This window comes from Portunus trituberculatus, chromosome 18 (genome assembly GCF_017591435.1).
Source record: "Portunus trituberculatus isolate SZX2019 chromosome 18, ASM1759143v1, whole genome shotgun sequence".
Taxonomy (NCBI): Eukaryota; Metazoa; Arthropoda; class Malacostraca; order Decapoda; family Portunidae; genus Portunus; species Portunus trituberculatus.
The window spans coordinates 1,632,501-1,654,224 of NC_059272.1; the positions used below are offsets into that span (position 1 = coordinate 1,632,501).

A 21,724-nucleotide genomic window follows, 5' to 3' on the forward strand; every position below is an offset into this window, starting at 1 on the left:
TACACATTTTCCTTATCCTGTATCACATCCTGTTTCTCTATTATCTACCTCAGCCTGTCGCCTATTTATGCACACCCAGACTGCCCAGCTCTTAGCATGTAGCACTCTTGGCACCCCAGTCAGTGGACAGCTTGGTGCCTGGCACGCTTGTAGCTCAAATAGAATGATTCAATTCTTCATAAAGGGGATGCACGTGCCGCCTTCCCGTCTGCCGACCAACGCGCCTCCACCGCCACTCTGCACACACTTGTCTTGCTTGTCTCGGCCTGGGAGTAACACTGTATTGCAAGGACATTCCTTACTTTCATGTGCTTTTACATTCATTGTGGAACTTAAACAATATCTCAGACAAAATAAGGGATGAGAAGGATGAGGGGAATAGGTAGGTACGTTTAATGCAAAGACCATCTTAGTGACATTTCAAATCAGTCCTAGTTAGAAGCAAAAAGCGTTTCAGGATGCTGGCCCTGCTGTAGTCCAGAGGCTCCAATGGCGGCCGTCTTGCTCAACAATGCCTCATGTAATAATGTCATTGTCCAAGAAACATCAGCAAGTAAAGGAAAATGAAAGAGGCCAAGATTTCAACACTTCTCAAATTTTAAATGATACTTTTCTTACTCAACTGAATTTATGGAAATTGGCTTCTTATGAGAGACTTTTTATTATATTTTTTGCTGTCCTTAGCCGGAGTAGTTCTTACACAAACAAGACCTACACTCAGTATTCATTGTCTCTAGAGCTGCCTTAAGACTTCACCTCCACTTTCAAACAGTACAAAAGACGTCACCCGTATAAGACTAAGAATCGCATATACGCATTAGTTTGGCAACACATGGTCCGCTGCCTGAGTGGTAATTCCCTTGCTTGTCATCTGGAGGACTAGCAGTGACTTGAGCTTTCGGTGATGAGCCAGCAGTGTGAATAAGCGAGGTGATGGAGTGTGCGGCGGGTGAGGACGGACTCAACGCTCCCCTGAAGAAACACATCTGCTTTCAAACGGCTTTAGTTAAAGTTACACGGATATTTCAAAGAGTGTTTTTACAATTTAAGTGACAGTTTTACGAGATTTCTGCACTATTATCAGGAGAAACACTCTTAACCCATTCATCAATCAACACCACCAAAAGTGACGCATGAAATCCATGTTAAGCATCTACACACAAGAAAGGGATTGAAAACGAATACATTTAACTATTTCTCACCCAGTATAGAGATTGGTGGTGGCTGCAAGACGAGTAACAGAATGATCAGTAATTAATAAAAGATGTACCAAATAGCAGTCAAAGAGTTAAGATCCAGGCTAATCATGTCTGTGGCCTTTGAAAATAATAGTGGTGAGAGAGCAAAGTGTTTCTGAGACTCGTATTCTCAAACACTTCTGTGCTTCACATCCACTATTTCGAAAGGCTTTATTTAAGTTCACACGAGTTATTTTAAAGGTGTTTTTACGGTCTTAGAGGCAGAGTGGCAAGATTTCTACATTATCAACTGGAGAAACACTCTTGAAAACCCCGATAATCATTTCTGTGGCCTTGGAAAATAGTCGTGGTGAGAGAGCAGAGCGTTTCTGAATACCGACCTTACTGGTTTACGAGTGTATAGCTGGCGATCAGAATCCGTACACATAAAAACATAAGGAAAGCTGCAAGAAGCCATCGGGTCTGCAAGTGGCAGTCCCTTTAGAAAGCATACCTAGTTATTTCCACGTATATTATCCTCCATAAATCTGTCAAATCTTCTTTCAAAGCTCCTTAATGACTCAGCACCTTACATTTTTGGGCGCCTCACATAGACTACTTTGAATAAGCATGTATTGGAAGTTCATGGGGGTTTAAAATTGTGTTCTCGTGATTCTACCGACAGCTTAACAAGGAATCTACATTATCAATAACAAAAACACTCAAAACAACACGAATAACAATCTTTATGGTTATACTGGAAGTTCAAGCGGAGTTTCATATGTTTTTCTCATGATTTCACCGACAGTTTGAATAGCGAGTCTCCATCATCGATAAGAAAACCACCCATGAAAGCTCAAATGAAAATCCCGTTTGCTTTTCAGAGTAGTTGTAATAAAAGGCGAGGGTGTTCAAGAATACAGGGCGAGCAAAGTGCTGGATTTAACCTTTTGAATACTGGGATACATTCATCTTTATATTCACATTCATTTTTATATCTTTATTGACCCTAATATTCATTTCTTACCAGACATAATAAAGTAATAGTCTTTAACATACATTGTCATAATTATAATCCAATTAGAAAACTACAAACCTAAAACGACATCCGAAACCTTAAAAGCATATTCACGACCCTAAGAGCACGCAAATATGAACACAGCAGCTTATAACTAAAACATTTTCACCTTGAGTTGTGTGTACGATTAGACCACTTTATTGACATTAGGCAGGGTCTACGGAGGTCAAAATATTAATGGCCAAAGTCTTCACTATTTCAATCCCTCACATGAGTTTCTAAAGCTGTATAAAATCACCAAACAGTAAGCAGAATGAATATGGAAACGCGTCGTGGTACTGAAGGGGTTAAATTGCTTTATATATATACAACTCACTGAGCTTAATATCATTTTTGTTTTCTCAGACCAAGATACGTCATGTCCATATTACAGAAAAACATTCATTTGGTGACGATGAATACGATGGTGACCGGATGATGGCAACAATAACAGCGCAGTAACGGTGATAACAATGGTGATATGATGATGGTGATGGTGATGGCGCGGATGGCAGTGCGTCAAGGCGTCAATAAAGTGTGCGCATATCTATTCTGATCGTGTCGTCTTTTGGAATCAACAAATCAAAGCAGAGGTGAGAGCAGGCGAACCTAACCCAACCTTCGCGTCGTTTTGGTGTCAGGGATAGCCTTGTTTTTCATTATGCCGCCTCGGAATCGATATGGAAAACGTATTACTTTAAGCATGGACGCTCAATCGAGAGAGAGAGAGAGAGAGAGAGAGAGAGAGAGAGAGAGAGAGAGAGAGAGAGAGAGAGAGAGCACCTGTTGCGTGTCTCCGTTGAGTCACTATGGCAACATCCAAAGCGCTACACTGCTGTCACAGCAAGAAATTTACCTTCAGCCGAGTGCAGGTGAACCCTTGCCCAGGTGAACCAGAGCTTTGTGTGTGTGTGTGTGTGTGTGTGTGTGTGTGTGTGTGTGTGTGTGTGTGTGTGTGTGTGTGTGTGTACTACTACTACTACTACTACTACTACTACTACTACTTCATTACTTCATTACCAATACAAAAACAAAAAAATACTAATGTATGCATGTATATACTACTACTACTACTAGTACTACTACTGCTACTACTACTACTACTACTACTACTATTACTTTTATTACTAGTACTACTGTTACTCCTACTACTGTTACTCCTACTACTACTACTCCTACTGCTACTACTACTACTACTACTACTACTACTACTACTACTACTACTACTACTGCTGCCACTGCACCACTACCACTACCCACTGCCACCACCACTACCACCACCACCACTACTACTACCACTCCCACCACTACCATCCTACCACTACCACACCACTACTACTACCACCACTACTACCACCACACTACTACTACCACTACTACTACTACTACCACTCCACTACTACTACTACCTACTACTACTACTACTACTACCACTACTACTACTACTACCACCACTACTACTCCCACTCTACTACTACTCCTAGTCCTACTCCTCCTACTCCTCCTCCTCCTCCTCCTCCTCCTCCTCCTCCTCCTCCTCCTCCTACTACTACTACTACTACTACTACTACTACTGTTACTGCTACTGCTACTGCTACTGTTACTGGTCCTTCTCATACTACTACTACTTCTACTACTACTACTACTACTACTACTACTACTACTACTACTACTACTACTACTACTACTACTACTACTATTACTACCACCACCGACACTACTACCACTACAACAAACAACTGTGATAATGATGATGATAATAATTATAATAATAACAACAACAACAACAATAATAATAATAATAATAATAATAATAATAATAATAATAATAATAATAATAATAATAACAATATAGGTTTAGCACTAGGATTCTCAGTGACGCAGCCTCGATCTTCTTCTGTTTAATATCTGCATCCTGAAACGCTCTGCTCTGCTCTCACCACCACTAGTATCTTCAAAGGTTACGAAGATGATAGGCCGGTTATCAGAAGAACATTTTTGTGTTGATAACGTAAAAAAAAAAAATATCGTTAATCTGTCACCACCACCATAAAACAACACCGTTATAGATTGTTGTCATTTCATTTGGAGTGTTTTAAGAGTAGTGTTTCATATCACGCTTCTATCCCGTAACACACTGCGAGCTGCTCTGCTGGATAGAATAAAGGAGAGAAAAGAAGGAATGAGTCAAAATGAAAGGGATGTCTGTCCTACGAAAATGTTCACTCCTAAATAGCTTAAAAAAAAACTGTAAAATGGAAAGAAAAGATAGAGTGAAATGCAGCACAGGTACTACATAGACAATATTTATGGATGGAAGAGTAGGAGGGAAAGTACGAATGAGTTAAAATGCTCCCTTTTTCTTGTTTCGTGGAAAGCTTCCCACGTGACGAGTTTTCAATCCTTCCTTCCTCCTCCTCCTCCTCCTCCTCTTTTTCCTCAGCCACCACCATCACCATCTACTCCTCCTCCTTCAAGTCCATTTTAATCGCACTTCATGACACGCATAACGAACGGAGGCATATATTGTAAATTTCTATATCCAAGAGAAAAAAATATTACAACAACAACAATAACAGCAGCAGCAACAACAACAACAACACCAACAACAACAAGAACACATTATTGACGCCCCGTAGTGTCCCGCCTCCACTCAGTCACGTGACGTCAAGACAGCGACCTATACCACGGCCACGCCCCCTTGACCTGCTCACCACGCAGTACCTCCAGCCACCACCACCACCACCACCATCAACGCACACACACACACACACACACACACACACACACACACACACACACACACACACACACACACACAATATAGATAAATAAAAAGATAGATAGATAGATAGATAGATGTTTCATTGACTACACACACACACACACACACACACACACACACACACACACACACACACTATAGATTAGTAAAAAAGGTAGATAGATGGACACTTTATTGAATATTCTCTCTCTCTCTCTCTCTCTCTCTCTCTCTCTCTCTCTCTCTCTCTCTCTCCGTGACACAGTACGGAGCACCCACGCACCCGTCGCCGCGTCCTTCTTGCCCCCACTCACTGTAACAAGACGAGATAAAACAGAGTCGTATAATCTTCCTTTTATTTCCGTTGGCGATAAGGAAAAACAAAACCAACCGTGAATGTGACAGTTATATAACAAAAAGTTTGCCTTCAGTTCCTCCTCCCTGTACAGGAACTCTATATTCGTGATGATGTACCTACGTAGTTTCTAAAATGCCTCGAGAACTGACGTCAATGGCTGCTGTTGCTCCCTCGTCGTTTACTTATCATTGTGTTCCATCTAGCCTTATAACACGCGAGACTTCATTGGTCAGTTATTTTTCATCATCATTTATCGAAGGAAGAGGGAAAAAGATACTAGGCTTCATCTCATGTAGCTTATGAAGAAGATATTTCTTTTTATAATTTCCCTTGTGCGACCATTGCTGGGGATGATATGAAAGGAGTTTAAACCCTTCAGTACCAGGACGCGTTTCCATATTCTTTCTGGTTACTATTTGATGATTTTATTTATCAGAAACTTAATTGGGGTTCAAAATAGTGAAGACTTTGACCATTAATCTTTTGACTTCCATAGACTCTTCCTAATGCCAATAAAATCGTCTGATCACAAAGAAAACTCAAGGTGAAAATACGTCCCAGTACTGAAGGGGTTTAAACCGATTCAATCTCGTCTGGATGTAGGTACGTTACGATCTCTCTCTCTCTCTCTCTCTCTCTCTCTCTCTCTCTCTCTCTCTCTCTCTCTCTCTTGTCTTCTTTCCTATAGTATGCTCACCACTCACTACAAACCCGCCGTGTGGAGATCGGCACGTTGCTTTCTGTTTTCAGACTCAGACTCAGGCAACAGTGAATGAACCCAAGCTATCGCCTTGGGTCCATCTTGGCACACAGTAAATCGCTGTATACAGTGACCGAGTCCACGGGAGCACCTCATAACGGGCTGTACTCAGAAACACTTTTACGCTCTAGTTGAAGTCATTCGAGTGTTTAGGAGTTTTTTTTTTTTTTTCATTTCAAGTGAGAGATTTATAGAGATATTGAATTATTAGCAGAAAAAAAAAGAACCCAGCTAGTAATCACCGTCATCTTTGAAAACTTTTAAGGCCGCCGTGGTACAGTGGAACCATGCGTGTTTTGGGGTCCGAGGGGTCTCCAAGCGCACGGGTTCGAATCCTGTCCACGGTCCGAGGTTAGGCTGGGCTTCCTCACTCGGGGCAACGGTTTCCTATCGGGTGGGCTTTGAGATAGGAGATACCCCAAAAAAGTATTTCCTTTAGCCCATAAATTCCCGTGAAAAGCCCACATGGTATAAATAAAAAAGAAAAAAAAGAAAAACAGTGAGAGAGCGAAGTGTTTCAGAATGCACACCACTTTAGCAGGCGATCCTCAGCACTGGAAAACCACACATGCCTGGAAGTGAGATTTTTTTTTTTTTTTTCATGTAAGAGGGGAACGCTGGACAAGGATAACATATAGTGAAAGAGAGAGAAAAAAAAAAAGACCCACCTAGTTGCCAGTTCCCGTGCATGTCCCCGTTCCTGTCACTCGTCCCTGCTGGCCTGGTACCTGGAGCCGTATTGGTGTCTTGTATGGAGTGAATAGGAACCTTTGGAAGAGATGTTAGCAAAAATGTCAGATAATATTGAAATAACATCAGCATTTTCATTCGAGGACTGAGGTAGACTGGGTTTAGATTAATTCAATAACTTCACTGCTGATCTCTTCATTTAGTGGATCCCTGCTGGATAAAATAGTGCATTCTCAGTTCAAAGAATAAGGAATCACCGTCGGAACTAAGGTTACTTCTATAGAACCCAAATATCCCTCACGTCTGAACTTATTTTGCGAGACATAATAATAGGTACCACAGATTACAACACACTATGTTATCTTACGTCCAGACTAAGGTTATTTCCATACTACCCAAAATATCCCTCACGTCTGACTTGTTTTGCGAGACATAACAATACCACAGATTACACCACACTGTTATCTTAAAAACACACATCTTTCATGCTGAGGTCACATGGAAGCTATATATTGATAGTGTCATTATATTCTCTTTAGCGACGCTGTTGAGGGTGAACGATACATAGAAATAAATGTCTTGCATCAAATGTTAGGCCATTCGTCCCAGTGGCCGATAAAAACTCTGCGGTGACACATTGTCGCGTTTAACTTACTTATTGATTATGACTTCGATTTTATTACATGCATTATTATTATTATTATTATTATTATTATTATTATTATTATTATTATCATTATTATTATTATTATTATTATCATTATTATTATTATTATTATTATTGTTGTTGTTGTTGTTGTTGTTGTTGTTTTTGTTGTTGTTATTATTATTATTGTTTATTGTTATTATTATTATTATTATTGTTATTACTAATACTATTATTATTATTACTATTATTATTATTATTATTATTATTATTATTATTATTATTACTATCATTATTATTACTATAATTATTATCATTATTATTATTATCATTGATCTATTCTTTATACTTCATAATATTTCTTTATCTCAATATAATGATATTTCAAAATTTATTGAGGGGAAATGCAAACAACTTTTTGTAAAATTGAGGCGCAGCATTTACAGTGTGTTCTACATTTGATGGGGTGTGGAGATCTGTTTCTTGTCATTGCTGTCCCTTCATTTACTGTAATAGCCAGAAATCATATTGAACACAACAACTTTCTTCCGCAGAGACATGTATCAGAATTTAATTTCTTTGCACACAAATCATACAAATTTAATTCTGCAGGATTTATGTTATACTTTACTGTGTGGTGCACTGCTACAGCCTGTGTGTATGATGCACCAATCAAGGCTGATTTTTCTTGTATCAAACTTCCATTTGAGGAAGATTTGTGTGAATAAAAATGCAGTGTCTGCCAGGCAAGCCATTTCCACGCCACTTCATACTTGTAATATGAAAAAAATTGTCTCATCTGTGTTTGGGGCTCACTTTACAATTGTGGGAATCTTATTACTCTCAAGAAGAATACAGGTCTTGCTTTAACACCTGGTGACATTGCATACAATCACCTATATATTTAATTTAATTCAATCATTTCATTCTTGCAAGGTCACAATCTTCTTTTAAATTAGTTGATATTTTCTGTATCTACACTTCATTTTGAACAAGCGAGTTGTTAGTTATGAAAAGAGAGTTTGCTTGTGGTAATGATCTTGATTTTCCCCAGACATGCTGACAAGTACAGACTCAGGAACAGGAGGAAGCTGTGACCTGCCGGAAGAATCCCTCAGTGACCATTATGACATCCTCAACATCCTCAGCTATGGCAGGATGGGCAAGGTGGGCTTGACTTCTCTTCCTTCATTGCTTCAGCTTAAACTATATTTCATTTTGTCAAGCTTCTAGTGTCCTTCCTCAGCCTTGGGTGAGAGGTAATTCCAGATATAAATGAAGCTCTAAAGGGTGAAATCCATGAGAGAGACAGCCTGTAATGGTAGGGAATTAACCTCCCAGCAGGATTCCAACTCATCTTCCTCATCAAGCAAAGGATGAAAATAATCTCCACACACTTGTCTTATGTGTAAGATTATGAAATTCAAAACATTCTCGTATTAGAATAATACTGAAGAACAATGTCATGTGTGTAATGCCAATAAGGTTGATATTTGTCACTCATCCCGGTATGTGTGGTAGAAACATCACAGGCTGTTAACCATTCACTTATGTTGCTGTGAGAGCAACAACAGCTTCAGCTAGGCAATACTGTCCACTGATTCGTAGTTTGATGATACATGCAGTACATTCATGCATCTACACATGTATATGAAATGTCACTATACTCCTTCATCCACTTACTGTTTCTACAAGTGTGGTTCTTGACAACCTTTCTCTGGATTATATTACTTATACATATTTTTTTTTCTTGTACTTAGAATGCCCAGGTCCCAGCAGTGTGTTGCTCCTGATAGGTAACACAGTTCATCATTCTACCTCAGTCTGTCTTATGTATGTCTCTCACCTTTCAGGAGATCATCTCTCCATTCCTCTCTTTCTCTCCTGTCCAATCTTTCTACATGACCAGACCAATTCAGTACAGTGCGTGCTCACAGGTCTGTGCCATGTCAAGCAATGCTGGTTTCCAGAGATCTAACTAGTATGGGATAAATAGGAAGACAATACTTGAAGGAGAGGGGAGGTACATAGAGGCCAGCACAGATGAAGTGTAACGATAAGAGTAAGCAGACACCACTACCATGGACGATTCAGTGTGGGAATGTGAAGAAACAGATAACAATCTATGTGATGGATGGATGCAATATCTATTATGATTAATAATCACAATTTGCACAAATGGAATATAACTTTTGCTAACAAATCAGTCCCAGACATTAACACAAAATCAAATTAATGCACTTGATAGAAATATTCAGTGATTTTTTTTCTAAATTCTTCTGAGGATAATCATTATTTCAGTTTGCATGCAGTATGTTCAGCAAAGCTTGCATGTTTCCGTTTTTTAATATTATGCTCTCTTCTTGTTCCTCTGGCAATGATTTGTAAATGTATCTTGAAGATGCATTCCATTAGTAATCTATCAAGCATCCAATTATCTTTGCTTATCAAAAGAAAAATCACTAAGTTACACATTCAGTTTCCCCCATGCCATTTTTAGGATCTTAATACTGAACAGCACAATTGACCTCATCAATCTGAGTGTATTGTGCCGTAGTGTAACACTGGCTGTGGTGCACTCCTCAGATCTACCTGGCGGCAGAGAGGGTGATGGGAACGGAGGTGGCACTGAAGGCTGTGTGCCGAGACATGTGTCGCCGGAGGGACATTCAGAGAGAGTTCCACTATGCCTCACACCTCGACCACCCAAACCTTGAGGCCGCCACCGGGAGACTCTTCCAGACCGACCTCTACTTTGTGTACCCGATGGAATACGCCCACTACGGGGACCTGGCCTCGTACCTCAGCTCCCGCACCATTGAGGAGGTGGGTCCCTGTCTCCCAACCCACGGTGTTGTGCCAAAAGTGAAGGGTAATAATGCAATGGCTTTCATATATCTAGCACTCCCTTATTTCTCATAAAGATTCATTACATAATTTGTCTTTTAGAATAATTTCTCCCATGATTCCTGCTGTCTTGAAAACACGTGAATCCAAAACAAGTGTACACTACAGCAAGGTATAATGTGACAAATTTCTTCTAAAAAACAGAAAGTCATAAAAAAATTTATGGATCATTTTCATGTGCTGTAAATTCTTTAATTTCTTAAATGAGTATCATTACTATTATACATAGTCATTATCATATCATTTTCATTATTGTTACCATTACCATTGATATTTTAATCATTACTATCAATTCTGTTACCACAGTAATAATTAATTTTTAAAGTTATTATTTTCACTTTTATTTCCCAGGTGCCAATAAGATGGGTAGCAGAGCAAGTGGCGAGTGCACTCACTTATCTGCACAGCTTCCAGTTAGTTCATGGTAACATTGACCCGGCCAATGTCCTCATCTTCAGACCCAACCTCTCCCTCGTCAAGCTCACTGACTTTGGCTCAACCTGCCGCAGCGGAACCTTTGTGCGTCGCCATCAGTTCACGGGACCCTACATTCCCCCTGAGCTGAGTCGCTGCGATGGTGTTGAGGGTTACTACACAGGCACCTCACTTGACTCCTGGGCCCTTGGAATCCTCATTATTCACTGTCTCACTGGCAACAAACCTTGGACCACTAGTGACGTCTCTGACCCTGAGTACGCTGCCTTCAGGAGCTGGCAGAGGGCCAAGTCTATCCGAGTCCCCAGGCCGTTCAAGAGGTTTACGGTTCGTCTGCTGCGCCTGGTCCGTCGACTGCTGGAGCCCCGGGGTTGGTCTCGCTACCCAGCCAAGGAGGTCTTCAAGTATCTCGAGGACGACTGGTTGATCAAGTCACGTGATCGGAGCGACAGTCACGATTTTGATCCATCGCTTGTTCCTCTCCAAAACTCTCTCTTCCAAGGCTTAAATAAGGACATAGTGAAGAACCCCTGTGACCAGAAGCATGAGCCAGAGGACCAGGAGAAGCAGCCACAGGAAAGAGTCTCAAGTCCACGCCGCTTCTTTGCTGAGCTGTTGAGGTTGAGCTCTCCAAACACGTCTGTGAGGCACCATCGTAAAAATCATGCATGGCACCATTCCTCTTCCTCCTCCTCCTCATCCTCATCTTTCACTTGGCTTAATTCGTCATCATCCACCTCCTCATTTAGTATATCCACCAACTATTCTTCTGTGTAAGTGTGGAGATCATAGACTGAGGCACCAGAGATGCTGAGAAGCACGCCTGATCAAAGCTTTGGGGTCTGGATTCAATCTTCCTGACTTCACCAAATGGAGTGCAGTCAAGCTTTGTTTTGCTGGTGTGCCTCTCACTCAGGACCAGCCACCAAAAGAAAGCTAAGACTGTTTTGATACCTTTTCTAGCATAATCTTAAAACTTAACAATGATCTTCAAGAATAGATAAATATAGCTAAAGTGTGTGTGTGTGTGTGTGTGTGTGTGTGTGTGTGTGTGTGTGTGTGTGTGTGTGTGTGTGTGTGTGTAATTCACTGTTTGATCTGCTGCAGTCTCTGACGAGACAGCCAGACGTTACCCTACGGAACGAGCTCAGAGCTCATTATTTCCGATCTTCGGATAGGCCTGAGACCAGGTGTGTGTGTGTGTGTGTGTGTGTGTGTGTGTGTATGTGTGTGTGTGTGTGTGTGTGTGTGTGTGTGTGTGTGTTACCTATTTGTATTTACTTATTTGTGATTACAGGGCCCGAGCCGTAGCTCTCTATCTCCTGTCTCTTTGTCCACACTTGTCCAATTTTTCCTTCATTTGACTGACACTCACCGCACACACCACATCCGCGCTCAGTTTGTTCCATGCATCAATGCTCCGATACGGGAAGCTATACTTCTTAATGTCGTTCATGCAGGAATCCTTCAGTATTTTCTTTGGGTGTCTTCTTAGGTAATTACTGGATGCCATCGTGATCAGGTTCTCCCTATCCAATATGTCCACTCCATGTACTATTTTGAACATTGTTATCATATCCCCTCATACGGTACCTCTTTAAGTCTGGTATCATTCTTGTTGCTAACCTCTGCACTCTTTCCAGTTTCTTGACATGTTTCTTCATCTATGGTGACCAAATTACTGATGCATATTCCAACTGTGGCCTAATCAGGATGGTCAACATTTTCTTTATCATGTTCCCGTCCAGGTAATTAAATGCCCATCCTATACTTTGGAGCATGCTGTACGTTTTTCAAAATATTCTATTAATGTGCTTTTCTGGAGATAGATTACTCTGTACAGTCACTCCCAAGTCTTTTTCTTCACTGACTTCAATTACAGTCTTCCCCCACAGCTGGTAGTCTTTATATGGTCTATATTTACTTCTACCCCTTCTCATTACACAGCTTTTGTTGGTATTGAATTCCATTTGCCACGTCCTGCTCCATTCATATATTTTGTCCAAGTCCTTCTGCAGTATATTACAGTCATGCATATTCCTCACTCTCCTCATAATCTTTGCATCATCTGCAAACATATTCATATAACTTCTCACTCCCTCTGGCATGTCATTTATATAGATCAGGAACATGATGGGACCAAGCACCGAACCTTGGGGAACTCCACTGGTTACCTTCCTCCACTCTGACTTCACTCCCTTCACTACCGTCCTCATTTCTCTACCTGTCAAATAATTTCTCATCCACTCCGTCAGATTTCCCCCTTATTCCTCCGATACTACTTAACTTCCACATCAATCTGTTATGTGGTACTTTATCAAATGCTTTTTTTTTAAGTCTAGGTATACACAATCAACCCATCCATCCCTCTCTTGTAAAATATCGACCACTCTTGAGTAGAAACATAGCAAATTTGATACACACAATTTCCCTTTTCTAAAGCCAAACTGTTTCTCACTTAGTATTTCTTTGTTTTCCAGGAACTCACACCACTTGCTTTTGATCACTTCTTCACATATCTTACACATAATGCTGGTCAAAGAAACAGGTCTATAATTCAATGGTTCCATGCGACATCCACTTTTGCCCTTTTCCATTCTACTGGCACCTGTCCTGTGTTGATAGATGTTCTTGTTAAATCTAAAATTGGATCTAGCAACTGCTCTTGACATTCTTTTAACATTCTTCCAGACACACCATCTGGTCCCATTGCCTTGTTAACATCTAATTGACTCAAAACTTTTGCAATGTCAATCTTTGTTACTATAATTTCTTGTATCCATCTTGTCACAGGTAACATCCGTTGATTGAATTGTGTTTCTTCTGTGAATACTTTGCAGAAATTCTCATTCAATTTTTCAAAAATGACACTTGTATCTTCATATATATAATCTCCAACCTTTAATTTATCAACTGTTTTTTTTTTTCTGTAATTTACCATTAATGAATTTATAAAACATTTTGAGATCACTTTCACAATTCTCCACTATTCTCTGTTCAAATTCTTGTTGTGCCCTTCTCACTTGAACATATTTATTTCTTGCATTCCTATATGCTTCTCTCTCCACTTCCTCATTATTTCTCTTGTATTTTTCCCATGCCTTTTCCTTCTCCCTTTTTGCCTTGTCACAGGTTTTGTTAAACCATTGATCTCCCTTTAAGATTTTCTTAGTATATTTTGGCACAAAGTTCTCTGGCCTCACTATATATTTCCATAAATTTTTCATATTTTAACTGCATGTTTGTTTCCTGGTACATTTCGGACCAATCCACATTTCCAAAGTAATTTCTCAACTCCTTATATCTTCCCTTAGCATAATTTAGGCATTCCTCCTTGTATCCAACTTCATTATCTTTGCTGAACCCCACCTTTACCTCAAATTTCAATAATTCATGATCACTCTTCCCAAAGGACACTCATGCTCAATCTCATTTTCTAGATTTACTCCTTTGTGAATATCAAGTCCAGTCTCGACGGGCATCACCCCTCCTTCCCCTTGTTGGATGCCTCACCCACTGTGTCATCAAATTTCCCACCGCATAATTTAATAGCTGCTCACCCCATTCTCCACCATTCCCACTTCAAATTCTTCCCAATTGACGTCTTTACAGTTGAAATCTCCAACTATAACCATTTTTGCTTTCTTTGCAGCTTCATTTCTTATTCTTTCCAATGTGCTTTCCACCATACTATTATACTGATCATTTGACCATGCACTTGTTTTTGGTGGTACATACACAGTTACAATATTGATATCTTGCCTTCCATCAGTCACCACCACACCCACCACTTCCTCCTCGTCTCCTCCAAGACACACATTTTGCACTATTAAGTCTTTTCTTGTTAACACAATTATTCTACCTCCACTTTTATTCACTCTATCTTTTCTCTACATTCTATAATTTCCCCCTCCAAACCAATCTATTTGTATATTCGGTCTCAATTTAGTCTCCACTATACACATACTATCTGGTTTATACCTTATTAGATGGTGTGTGTGTGTGTATGTATGTCTGTGTGTATGTGTGTGTGTGTGTGCGCGTGTGTATGTGTGCCGTCATAGGTGTATATTTACCACCATAACAGAACATTACCTAAATGAATGTTGCCATACAAGATTGGAGCTGAATTCATGCTTTGTTTTCCTAATTTCTCAAATCCATTATTATTACAAACTCAAGAATGTTCTCTATTGATGCTATTTCTGCCTCTGGGCCTTTCCAAATGTTAGTTTTTCTATTCTAGGAAGCTGAAATCATCATCATTATTTATGTCTTCTTGTTCTTCCATCATCCTTTGCCATAATGTTTCTACGTCTTACATGTGTGTGTGTGCATGTGTGTACATCAGCGTGCATCCATGTCAACTATAAATAGCTTGCAATAAAATGTGTGCAGTGTTTGAGTGACAGAGGTGTACAACGATGCATGGTGAAGTCTGTGTTTGGTCAGTGCTGCGCCTGTGACTGTGCTGGTCTGCAGTGCAAATCTCTTCATTCTTTTATGGAATGTGTTTTGACATTAGAAAACAGTTAAGATCAAATTAAGTGTGAGTGTAATCAGCTATAACAACCTCGCAACTGTGTCTACCTTGCCATTCAGTGATGCGTTATTCCGTCAAGTGAAAATGTTTTCTCATGTATATCTTGTGAAGAATGTTTTGCATTGGCTTTATAGTTTATTCAAAATATCTTCAGCCTCAGACAATGTATGAGACAGGCACTAAAGCACCTGACTTGCTAATATCTATGTACTACATATTCATACAAACTTCTTACACTTAAAGAATTTGGGAAATAGTAATTGTGGTCAACATCTAATCATCAACTGATTGAATAATTCAAGAATTCACAAGAGTACACACATATGTAAATAATGGAACATACCTGCTACCATGCATCTAATGATTTAAAAAAAAATGTCTAGCACTGCTAATCTTCATGACTTTCTAATAATCAATTCAGGATTTCACATTGTCAGCAAAATCTTATTTTACATGGGCAGGGTAAACATGAACAACTTTGGAGATAAGAAATTATAAGATTTTCTTTTACATTTATCATGTTCCTCAAAACAGGTAAAGAAAGTTTGAGACAATCTAAAGATGACAGTCACTTTTTTTCCTTTATACAAGAAATTTCCTTCCATACATATCACTATGTCACAAGGCTGGTCAAGGTCATGGGTGCAGCGACATGCCAAGCCTGAGCCAAGCTGTGCCAGTGTGCACCACACTGGCACTCATACTCAACAAAGCAGTTATAACTGTTGGTTGTACAATTGTCCACAACCAGGGTCAGTTCAGTGATGATGAATCCTCCTTCCCTCCAAAGTCTTTCCAGCATAGTATATAATCTTAGAAATGTCTATTAAAGGTAGTAATGTGTATTTCATCAGTTTTCATCAGTTCATCAGTACATATATGGATCATGTAACAGCATGAATATACAATATCATAATATTTGTGTCATGGATATGCTTTCATATGCATCAACTTTTTACTTCTCATATGTTACTAACAATAAGTCCCCAGCTCTTATCTTACCATGCATCAGTATTTGTATCAAATAAATCTTGTTTCTGTGCTTCCTTTTTTATTCATTTATTTATCATTATTATTTTTTTTTTTTGTTACATCTTACAATCTCACAACTAATCTCTCTTACATCTGTTGTTTCCATTTTCTTTCCAACAAATTTTATGCTGAGTTACCCAATTCTTTCATATCTCAAACCATTACACTATGTGTCTATATTTATTTGTCTTGACAAAGAATAGGATGCATTTAACTTTTAATTTTCAAGTAGCATACAGGATTAAGGAAATCCAAAAAAGTATACTTTTGAATGGTGCAAGCAGTGCCCTCCATCGTCACTCACTGTGTTCTAGCATGCTCATTTTCATTGGTGTCATAACTACATGTTCTGGTGTCTTGTAAGAAAACTTTTGCAGTAATATCAGATGTGGACACATTCAGACATAAAACATAAAACATTTTCTCATCACACTGACTAAACACACACAGAAAGTACATAATGCATTTTGCACTGAATTTCCATGAGGTTGTTTCATTCTTGCAACACCAGCACACAGCTTCTCTCAGCAAACCATTGCATGTTTGTCTATTGTTTTACTGTGTTGGTTCATGACTTTATACATGAACATTTCCATGCATTCTAAGTCACCCTTGAAAAGATATTGGCTAAAGTTGTGCATCAAAATGTGGTTAATATGAGCATTTCATTACCAGGCTCACTCATTTCACTCATCTCACTGCATGAGATATGAAGCCATTTCCAGATTTATCCTCCAGTAAAGAAAGTCTGCTGACTCAGTGTCAATACTTACTATGGCTAAAGAGTTTGATGATCATTATAGTTACCTTCAGCGACATGTGACACACTCCAAGGCTGCAAGGCTGGTGTGTGTCACTCCCCTGTCCCAACATTCACTGGCTGGCCTGTATACCCTCACAGTGTTACAATGTGTATTACAATGTGGTGGAGGTGTTTATGTTCAGTGTTCATTATTCAATACCGTATGATATTGTACCACTTTTATCCGTATCGTTTATTTATGTTGCTATGTTCTTAAGATTATTATGGAGAGATATCTGAAATGTTAAAGGTACAGTATATGGCAAGCAGATGTGTTTGAAGGACAAGTAATGGCAATTCCAATGAACTTTATGACTTGTACACATCACTATTAGTGGAGAGAGAAAAAAAAAAAAAAGATATATAGTAATGAAAAATTTTAATTCTGAATGCTGATGGAGTTGTGTAGGAGCAGAAGACACCCTGGCCACCAGGTCTGTGCTCACTCTGCAGCTTGAGGAGCAACCTCACCACATCAAAATAAAGGAAACCACTCTCAAGTAAAATAAAAAATACAGCTTCCATTTGAAAGAATGATTATTGGGAGGATTGGAAGATGATATAAACAACTCACACCTTCATATAAATCTGAGTTTTGTGTGATGAGAATTACTCCTGATGAGGTCATTGTGTCGGCTTGCATCTTACACACCCGTGGGAGCGACACAAAGGGGATGGGAAACAGTTGTCACTCTGAGAACTAGACAGAAAGCCTGCTGCCTCTAATACTGAAGATGCATAACACACACACACACACACACACACACACACACACACACACACACACACACAGTAGAATGGAAAAGAGCTGAGGTGGTTCCCATATATAAGAGTGGAAGGAAAGAAGAACCTTTAAATTACAGACCGGTATCACTAACTAGTGTAATATGCAAGATGTGTGAAAGAATAATAAAGAAACAATGGATTGAGTTTCTTGAAGACAACAAATTAATATCAAATAGCCAATTTGATTTTAGGAAAGGACGGTCTTGTGTAACTAATTTATTGAGTTTCTATTCTAGAATAGTTGATAGAGTACAAGAGAGAGAGGGATGGGTTGACTGCATTTATTTGGATTTAAAAAAGGCGTTTGACAAAGTGCCACACACAAGATTACTGTGGAAGTTAGAGGAGAAGGGTGGCTTAAAAGGAAGCACATTGAGATGGATAGAAAATTATTTGAGGGGAAGAGAAATAAGGACGGTAGTTAAAGATATGAAGTCCAAGTGGAGAGCAGTAGAAAGCGAAGTGCCACAGGGGTCAGTATTGGCGCCAATACTTTTCCTCATTTATATTAACGACATGCCAGGAGCGAACAGCTACATAAATTTGTTTATGGATGATACGAAACTGTGCAGAGTTATAAAGCAAAAGGAGGATTGTGAAATACTGCAAGAAGACCTAAATAAGATCTGGGAATGGAGTAAGAAGTGGGAAATGGAATTCAATGTGAACAAAAGCCATGTCATGGAAATGGGAAAGAGTGAAAGACGACCTGTGGGAATCTATAAGATGGGAGATGGAGTAGAACTGGAGAAAGTCAAAAGGAAAAGGACTTAGGAGTGACGATGGAAGAAAACAATCAACCAGTAAGCCATATTGATAGAATTTTTAGAGAAACATATAATTTGCTAAGGAATATTGGAGTAGCATTTCACTACATGGACAAAGAAATGATGAAGAAATTGATAAGTACTATAATAAGACCCAGATTGGAATATGCAGGAGTAGTGTGGACCCCTCATAAAAAGAAACACATAAGGAAATTGGAGAGGCTACAAAAAATGGCTACAAGAATGGTCCCAGAACTTGAAGGGATGACATATGAGGAGAGACTAAAGGCTATGGATCTACCAACCTTGGAACAAAGAAGGAGAGAGGAGACCTGATACAAGTCTATAAATTGATCAACGGAATGGACCAAGTGGATAATGAGAAACTGATCCTGAGAGAAGAATATGACATCCGAAGCACAAGATCGCATAGTAAAAAGCTGAGAAAGGGAAGATGTCTGAGAGATATTAAAAAATATAGTTTCCTGCAGAGATGTATTGAGACGTGGAACAGTTTAGATGAAGAAGTAGTGTCTGCAACGAGTATGCACACTTTTAAAGTAAGATTGGATAAGTGTAGATATGGAGACGGGGCCACACGAGCATAAAGCCCAGGCCCTGTAAAACTACAACTAGGTAAATACACACATACACACACACAGTTCGACTTGTGTGTCAACATGAAAGCTGACATTACTGTTCTGCATCTGCTGCTGTATGGAAGTGCAACACAAAAGCATTATTCCCCCAAATAAAATGAGAAGTGCTAGTCATTGACATGATATTTGCATATCAATTTCTCTTCCTAACACAAAGTGATGTAACCAGCACTAAGCCATCAGCCTTGTGTGTGGCAAGCAACATCATTCCCCCTCACCACCTGCAGGCTTTGCTTTCCTCAACACTGCACTATGTGTTACCCTTCTAATACACACTAACATCTTCCCTTTCAAATAGTCATGAATAGCAGTCTTTAGTTGCATAATTGATTATTTTGTCACAATTATCATGTCTAAGATTACATATATGATTGTATAATCACTGGATAACTTCAAGGTACAGAATGTCAGTCATTCAAATGGAATTGCAACATTTCTGGTTTGACTGGTGTGTTGATGAAGACTGTGAGGCGGAGATGTTAATTGTTTGTTTTGTGATTTGTGCCATGTGGAATGTCCTGATACCTTGATACAAAATGTTGGTGTATTTATGAAAGACCTATGAAGGTCTTTGGTCAGTGTTCTTGCCTGTGTATTTCTTTACAATGTAAGCTGTGAAAAGTGCAATGTAGATAATAACAATGAGGATGAAGATGAGAGGAAAAAGGAGAGAAAAGAGGAGGAGGAGGAGGAGGAGGTAGTGGAAGGGAATAGTTTCCTTCAATGCTGCAGGATAAAAGCATTGGCAAATTAGCTGCGATACAACATCACTGCTGTGCTTGGTACTAGATCTAGCCTGGTCAACGTACATCAGCATGAACTCTGTTGTTTGAGGGACACTCTGGAGGTGACGGCCATACTTACTTTGTAAATAACATATCTAAGTATATATTCCTAATTTTTCTAAACAACTTTACTGAGGCCTTGCTAAAACTGAACAGTACGGCTGCATCTCCAGACACCCAGAGCCAGTGCCAGTGCCAGTGCCAGCACCAGTGTCGTTGTGCTCAGAGGATGATCCGTCTGATTAACAGATCCTGCCTGAGGAACTCCACCATTTGTACTGGTCAGTCCTCTTATGTCATGTAATGCTGCCATGAGTGCTTCAAGTCTCACCTCCTTACCACATGTTTCATGTCATGATTTTTTCTTTTTTTATACAAACAAAAATTAGCTTTTTAATTTACATAGCTAGAATATGTCTTATTTTTAGATTAATGTTTGTGTAAAAAACAGAATATGGCTGATACAAAGGGCAACAACATCCTGAAAAGATTTAGATGTCTTTTACTTTCCCCTGAAAATAACCTCAGGTTTGCCAGGAGTCACTAAATCAACACAAAGTGATTGCTGTAACATTTGCTAACAGTCAACTAGAAGATGCAGCAAGTGTGAGTCCATCACATCACCATGTGATGTGATGGACCCTTGCCTTCTTTATGATTGAACAGTCAAACCTTTATCTAATGTTACCTGACTCAAAGAGGAACTATTTGCTCTTGAGCCATCACAAGTCACCTTCATCACCATGTCAAGGTGTTTGGGAGTGGCCTTACAATTCTTGTGTGAGTCCCTCACCACCTGTGATGGATGGTGTGTGGTGGTATGGTGAGGCTTTGCTGTGGAGGCTCTGCAGCAAAGCAACATATGATTTCCCCTCAGTGTGGTGACGCAGAGGTGGGAAGGCTGCCTCTCACCTCTCACTCCTGCAGGTGACTCTGCTGCCTCAAGAATAAAATGTTATTCAGATGAAAATCATCTAAAATATTTTCTTGCCAACAGTAAAGTGACACGTGGCAGTCCCACAAAGGCTTTCCATGTACTGTACATACAGTGCTACATTTGTGTATTTGATCAGCCTTACCTAAATTGTTTTTTTTTTTTTATTTCAAATAAGTTCACAACAAACTTTAAGGATTAATATTAAGGATTTTATTTCTTAATGCAAAATAATCAGGTGGATCATCCTTTTAACTTTCTTGTATCATATAAATGTGCCTTTATGTCTAGCTATATGCTACAACAATGACTGCATAGCCAACTGTCAAAAATAGAAGCATATTGTATTGTTGTACGTCTATGAAGTGGCAATAATAATAATAATAATAGTAATAATAATAATAATAATAATAATAATAATAATAATAATAATAATAATAATAATAATAATAATAATAATAACAACAACAATAACAATACTACTACTACTAATAATAGCACATCACTGCTCTCGTGTTCATAACAGTGTTGGTCTTACAAAGGAGAGCGACTTGAGTACAGATGATGATGTTGTCCATGTGATTACCTCACCACCAGGAGCAGTGTGCTTAGTGTTAAGTA

At 39.2% G+C, this 21,724-nt stretch overlaps 1 protein-coding gene across 1 annotated transcript in view; it reads left to right on the forward strand.

Moving 5' to 3' along the window:
- The window catches only part of LOC123505720 (CDPK-related kinase 7-like), a 19,991-nt gene extending 8,122 nt beyond the window's left edge, over window positions 1-11,869 (forward strand). Inside the window, exons 5-7 of the mRNA XM_045257369.1 lie at window positions 8,508-8,620; window positions 10,040-10,279; window positions 10,712-11,869. Of these exons, the coding sequence (XP_045113304.1) occupies window positions 8,508-8,620; window positions 10,040-10,279; window positions 10,712-11,572 (1,214 nt within the window). The 3' untranslated portion in view covers window positions 11,573-11,869. The remainder of the gene's footprint in view (window positions 1-8,507; window positions 8,621-10,039; window positions 10,280-10,711) is intronic.
- The last annotated feature ends 9,855 nt before the right edge of the window (window positions 11,870-21,724 follow it).